Source organism: Sapajus apella, unplaced genomic scaffold (genome assembly GCF_009761245.1).
Source record: "Sapajus apella isolate SASKATOON/1434 unplaced genomic scaffold, GSC_monkey_1.0 scaffold70, whole genome shotgun sequence".
In the NCBI taxonomy this organism is placed as follows: Eukaryota; Metazoa; Chordata; class Mammalia; order Primates; family Cebidae; genus Sapajus; species Sapajus apella.
In genome coordinates this window covers 9,741,104-9,747,103 of record NW_022437010.1, presented here as the reverse complement: position 1 = coordinate 9,747,103, position 6,000 = coordinate 9,741,104, and the positions used below count along the sequence as shown (strand labels likewise).

The following is a 6,000-nucleotide window of genomic DNA, read 5'->3' as shown; positions in this document are numbered from 1 at the left end:
AGGGCCCGGGGTGGGAGGCCCGCCGGGCGCAGGCGGCGAGCAGGTGGACTGCGGGGGGCGAACCGACCGCGGTCAGGCGCAGGCGCGGGGCCGGGGCCGGCCGGGGCCGGGGCCGGGGCCGGGGCCAGGGCCAGGGCGGCCGGCGCGCGTGTGGTCAGCCCCGCGGTCCTCCGGCCTCCGGGAGCTGGCCGGCCAGGATCAGCCTCCGGCTCATTCAGAGGCGGTTCTCACTTCCCATTGGCTGCCGCCGCTGGCGGGGCGGGGCTCCGCTGCCCGGAAAAATGTGTAACTGCGTAAAAAAGTCCTCGCCTTGGTGACGGATGCTCAAAAGTTCAGAAGTTTTCCCAATGCTTCCTTAAGCGGCTGGCGCGCGAGAGACCGAGAAAAGGTGACGCGGGGCCCGGGCAGGCGGCCGGCGCGCGCCCCCCCCCCCCGCCCTGGTTATTTGGCCGCCTTCGTCGGCAGCTCGGGGCAGAGTCTCCTGGAAGGCGCAGTCAGTGTGGCGAGAAGGGCGCCTGCTTGTTCTTTCTTTTTGGCTGCTTTTCCCCGTTTGCGCCTGGAAGCTGCGCCGCGAGTTCCTGCAAGGCGGTCTGCCGCGGCCCGCCCCGGCCTTCTCCCCTCTCAGCGACCCCGCCTCGCGGCCGCGCGGGCCCGAAGGTAGCCCCAGGCGCCGGAGGAGCCAGCCCCAGCGAGCGCCGGGAGAGGCGGCAGCGCGGCCGGACGCACAGCGCAGCGAGCCGGCAGCAGCTCGGCCGGGCCCGGACTCGGACTCGGCGGCCGGCGCGGCGCGGCCCGGCCCGAGCGAGGGTGGGGGGCGGCGGGCGGCGCGGGGCGGCGGCGGCGGCGGCGAGCCGGGGCCATGCAGGCGCGCTACTCCGTGTCCAGCCCCAACTCCCTGGGAGTGGTGCCCTACCTCGGCGGCGAGCAGAGCTACTACCGCGCGGCGGCCGCGGCGGCTGGGGGCGGTTACACCGCCATGCCGGCCCCCATGAGCGTGTACTCGCATCCCGCGCACGCCGAGCAGTACCCGGGCGGCATGGCCCGCGCCTACGGGCCCTACACGCCGCAGCCGCAGCCCAAGGACATGGTGAAGCCGCCCTATAGCTACATCGCGCTCATTACCATGGCCATCCAGAACGCCCCGGACAAGAAGATCACCCTGAACGGCATCTACCAGTTCATCATGGACCGCTTCCCCTTTTACCGGGACAACAAGCAGGGCTGGCAGAACAGCATCCGCCACAATCTCTCGCTCAACGAGTGCTTCGTCAAGGTGCCGCGCGACGACAAGAAGCCGGGCAAGGGCAGCTACTGGACGCTGGACCCGGACTCCTACAACATGTTCGAGAACGGCAGCTTCCTGCGGCGGCGGCGGCGCTTCAAGAAGAAGGACGCGGTGAAGGACAAGGAGGAGAAGGACCGGCTGCACCTCAAGGAGCCGCCCCCGCCCGGCCGCCAGCCCCCGCCCGCGCCGCCCGAGCAGGCCGACGGCAACGCGCCCGGCCCGCAGCCGCCGCCCGTGCGCATCCAGGACATCAAAACCGAGAACGGTACGTGCCCCTCGCCGCCCCAGCCCCTGTCCCCCGCCGCCGCCCTGGGCAGCGGCAGCGCCGCCGCAGTGCCCAAGATCGAGAGCCCGGACAGCAGCAGCAGCAGCCTGTCTAGCGGGAGCAGCCCCCCAGGCAGCCTGCCGTCGGCGCGGCCGCTCAGCCTGGACGGTGCGGAGTCCGCGCCGCCGCCGCCCGCGCCCTCCGCGCCGCCGCCGCCGCACCACAGCCAGGGCTTCAGCGTGGACAACATCATGACGTCGCTGCGGGGGTCGCCGCAGGGCGCGGCCGCGGAGCTCAGCTCGGGCCTTCTGGCCTCAGCGGCCGCGTCTTCGCGCACAGGGATAGCACCTCCGCTGGCACTCGGCGCCTACTCGCCTGGCCAGAGCTCCCTCTACAGCTCCCCCTGCAGCCAGAGCTCCAGTGCGGGCAGCTCGGGAGGCGGCGGCGCGGGGGGCACGGGGGGCGCGGGCGGCGCCGGGACCTACCACTGCAACCTGCAGGCCATGAGCCTGTACGCGGCCGGCGAGCGCGGGGGCCACTTGCAGGGCGCGCCCGGGGGTGCGGGCGGCTCGGCAGTGGACGACCCCCTGCCCGACTACTCTCTGCCTCCGGTCACCAGCAGCAGCTCGTCGTCCCTGAGCCACGGCGGCGGCGGCGGCAGCGGAGGCGGGGGAGGCCAGGAGGCCGGCCACCACCCTGCGGCCCACCAAGGCCGCCTCACCTCGTGGTACCTGAACCAGGCGGGTGGAGACCTGGGCCACTTGGCGAGTGCGGCGGCGGTGGCGGCCGCGGGCTACCCGGGCCAGCAGCAGAACTTCCACTCGGTGCGGGAGATGTTCGAGTCGCAGAGGATCGGCTTGAACAACTCTCCAGTGAACGGGAATAGTAGCTGTCAGATGGCCTTTCCTTCCAGCCAGTCTCTGTACCGCACGTCTGGAGCTTTCGTCTACGACTGTAGCAAGTTTTGACACTCCCTCAAAGCCGAACTGAATCGAACCCCAATGCAGGAAAAGCCAAAGGAACCCGTCAAGGCAAAATCGAAACTAAAAAAAAAAAAAAAAATCTGATTTAGAAAAAACCTTGAGAATATTCACCACACCAGCGAACAGAATATCCCTCCAAAAATTCAGCTCACCAGCACCAGCACGAAGAAAACTGTTTTCTTAACAGATTAATTCAGAGCCACCTCCACTTTGCCTTATCTAAATAAACAAACCGGTAAACTGTTTTGTACAAAGACAGCAAAATCATGGTTTATTAAAGGACAGTGTTACTCCAGATAACACGTAAGTTTCTTCTTGCTTTTCGGAGACCTGCTTTCCCGTCCTCCCCTCTGCCTTCTCTTGCCTTCTTCCTTGCCTCTCACCTGTAAGATATTATTTTATCCTATGTTGAAGGGAGGGGGAAAGTCCCCGTTTATGAAAGTTGCTTTCTTTTTATTCATGGACTTGTTTTAAAATGTAAATTGCAACATAGTAATTTATTTTTAATTTGTAGTTGGATGTCGTGGACCAAACGCCAGAAAGTGTTTCCAAAACCTGACGTTAAATTGCCTGAAACTTTAAATTGTGCTTTTTTCTCATTATAAAAAGGGAAACTGTATTAATCTTACTCTATCCTCTTTCCTTTTTTTTTTTTGTTGAACATATTCATTGTTTGTTTATTAATAAATTACCATTCAATTTGAATGAGACCTATATGTCTGGATACTTTAATAGAGCTTTAATTATTACGAAAAAAGATTTCAGAGATAAAACACTATAAGTTACCTATTCTCCAATTAAATCTCTGAAAAATGGAGAAGCCCTCTGACTAGTTCAGGTCCAGTTTTACTAAAGTCTTTTTGTTTAGATTTATCTTCTTGCAGCATCTTCTGCAAAATGTACTATATAGTCAGCTTGCTTTGAAGCTAGTAAAAAGATATTTTTCTAAACAGATTGGAGTTGGCATATAAACAAATAAGTTTTCTTACTAATGACAGACCATGATTTGGAAATTTTAAGCCCATGAATCAGCCGCAGTCTTACCACAGTGATACCTGTGTGCTGAGTGATGGGACGGTTCAGCCAGATACGCACAGATAAATACTTGGCTTGTGTATTCCATATAAAATTGCAATTCATATTATACATCCCTGTGAGCCAGATTCTGAATAGATTTTTCCTATTAATTTCAGTCCTTTACAAAAGGAAAAAATAAACCAGTTTTTAAATGTATGTATATAATTCACCCCCATTTACAATCCTTCATGTATTACATAGAAGGATTGCCTTTTAAAAAATATATTGCGGGTTGGAAAGGGATATTTAATCTTTGGGAAACTATTTTAGAAGGTATGTTTGTAGAACAATTATTCTTGCAAAAGATTTAAAGCAACAAGAAGGAAGGCGAGAGGAGCAGAACATTTTGGTCTAGGATGGTTTCTTTTTAAACCAATTTTTCTTGTTAATTTACAGTTAAACCTAGGGGACAATCCGGGTTGGCCCTTCCCCTTTTGTAAATAACCCAGGAAATGTAATAAATTCATTATCTTAGGGTAATCTGCCCTGCCAATCAGACTTTGGGGAGATGGCGATTTGATTACAGGCGTTCGGGGGCCTTGCAGTTTGTTTTGGAGATAATACAGTTTCCTGCTATCTGCCGCTCCTATCTAGAGGCAACACTTAAGCAGTAATTGCTGTTGCTTGTTGTCAAAATTTGATCATTGTTAAAGGATTGCTGCAAATAAATACACTTTAATTTCAGTCAAAAACTGCTCTACGTGGCCTGTGATTCGCTCCGTCCCCTCCCCCAGGGTCGTAACCTAATCGCCGGGAAGATCGCTGCAGCTCTGGCGCGGGTGTCTCCTCGGGGCAGGCGAGCTGGGGTTGGCCTCACGGCCCCGTTTAAATCTCGCTGGGCTGTCCCGGAGCTAGGTCCCGGGGCTGCCTCCAGCTTCTTCGGGTTACAGCCTCTTTCCGGACGGAGGAGGGGAGGGGGTGACGGTAAAGACTTATCGCCAGTCTCCAGGAGTTGGCGTGTTGTTCCACTTTGGGGAGCCGAGCGAGGAGCTGGGATTTGCGGACAGAGGCCCGCGGCCGGAGCTGGTTTGTCGAGGCCCAGAAGGGGAGCTGCACCAGGTGACACACGGCCCTGTCCCCACGGGCGGGCTGGCCCAGCCCGAGGCGGAGTAGCTCGGTCGCCAGAGACGGTACTGTTCTCGACGTGTCTGGTTGGGCTCTGAGGAGTAGGGGGTGGCGGGTGGAGACCCGCGCGGCCCACGCCTTGGCTTTCCGGCTGGGGCGTTTCTCCGCGGCCCAGTCTCTTCCGAGTCGCGCCCGCCCCGACGCCGGCCTCCTGGACGCAGCTCGCGACGGGAACGCTCTCCAGCTAATTAGCTGTAATTACCGCGGCGGCCCGGGGCTCGGCTTCTGTTTGCATTTGGAGCTCCTTCCTCCCCCCTACCCCGCCCCGCCGCCTCCCTCACCAGATGAGCCCCGGCCTCCGCGGCTTCCTTCTGAAATTAGTCGCTGGAGAAAACAGTCAAAGGAGACCCTTGTTACGTTAGCTGGGTTAATCGTAGGTTGGGTCTGGGTGTCGGGAAGACCGCGAGGAGGGAGAGTGGCAGGCGCGAAGTGCTGGGGACAGGGACGGGGCCGGCGGGGGCCGCCCAGAGGGGAGAAGCGCCCTCAGGGCTCTGGCCAAGGCGCTCGGAGGAGCCCGCTCCCCTGCCCTGTCACCCTGAGACTCCGCCTGGTGCTGCCCGGCCCCGCCGAGCTCCCACTTCCTCCTCGCTGGCCTTTTTTGTTGTGAAGACACACGCACGTGTGTTTAGGAGCGCAGCTGGGGTGGAAAGGTCAGAGGCACTTCATTGCTCACGAGTGACAGCTCGCCCCGCGCCAGCCCGCAGCCTCCAGGCGCGGGGCCCTGAGCTGCGCGTTTGCAGGACCATCCCAGACCCTCCCCGACCCCGGCCGCGGCCCACCCGCCTCGGCCTGGCAGCGCAAGACCTGCCCCAGCCAGTGCTGTGGCCCCAGGCGGCCTCCCCGGCAGGGCTGCGTCCCCGCGCGGTGTGTGAGGTCGGTTTGCAGAGGCCACCATTCACTTGGCAGTGGCCGTGCGGGGAGTTCCTCGGCCTCACGGACGCCAGAAGCCCTTGGGCGAGCGGCGGGCTCAGCGTGTTCGCGGCCCACGTGCCTGTAACTCTCCGCTCTCCTTGGGCCTAGGCTTTGCGGCCCTGAGGACGTGGCGACTGCAGTCAGCCCCGGCCTAGGCCCAGGTCGGTCCGGGAGAGCTCGGCTGGCTTTCTGCTCCGTTCCCAGGGGCGGGAGCGGGCTGCTGGGGTGACCTGGGCTAGGGAAAGAGTCGGCTCGCTCCTAGCTGGGGGTCTTTCAGAGTCTGCCCTGCCGATGGGTGGGCCTTGAGCAGCCCCTGCCCTTCCTTGCGGGGCTCCAGTCCCCGAGCCTGGAGA

General features: G+C 60.2%; 1 protein-coding gene across 1 annotated transcript; it reads left to right on the top strand.

Annotated features, from left to right (window-relative positions):
* The first annotated feature begins 205 nt into the window (after nucleotides 1-205).
* Nucleotides 206-4,302, top strand: FOXC1 (forkhead box C1). Its single transcript, XM_032250131.1, has one exon. The coding sequence runs from the start codon at nucleotides 860-862 to the stop codon at nucleotides 2,516-2,518; it is 1,659 nt and encodes a 552-aa protein (XP_032106022.1). The 5' UTR covers nucleotides 206-859; the 3' UTR covers nucleotides 2,519-4,302.
* Nucleotides 4,303-6,000: the final 1,698 nt, after the last annotated feature.

Excerpts from the sequence above, each read along its gene's own strand:
- FOXC1 (XM_032250131.1), top strand. The coding sequence starts at position 860 with ATGCAGGCGCGCTACTCCGTGTCCAGCCCCAACTCCCTGGGAGTGGTG.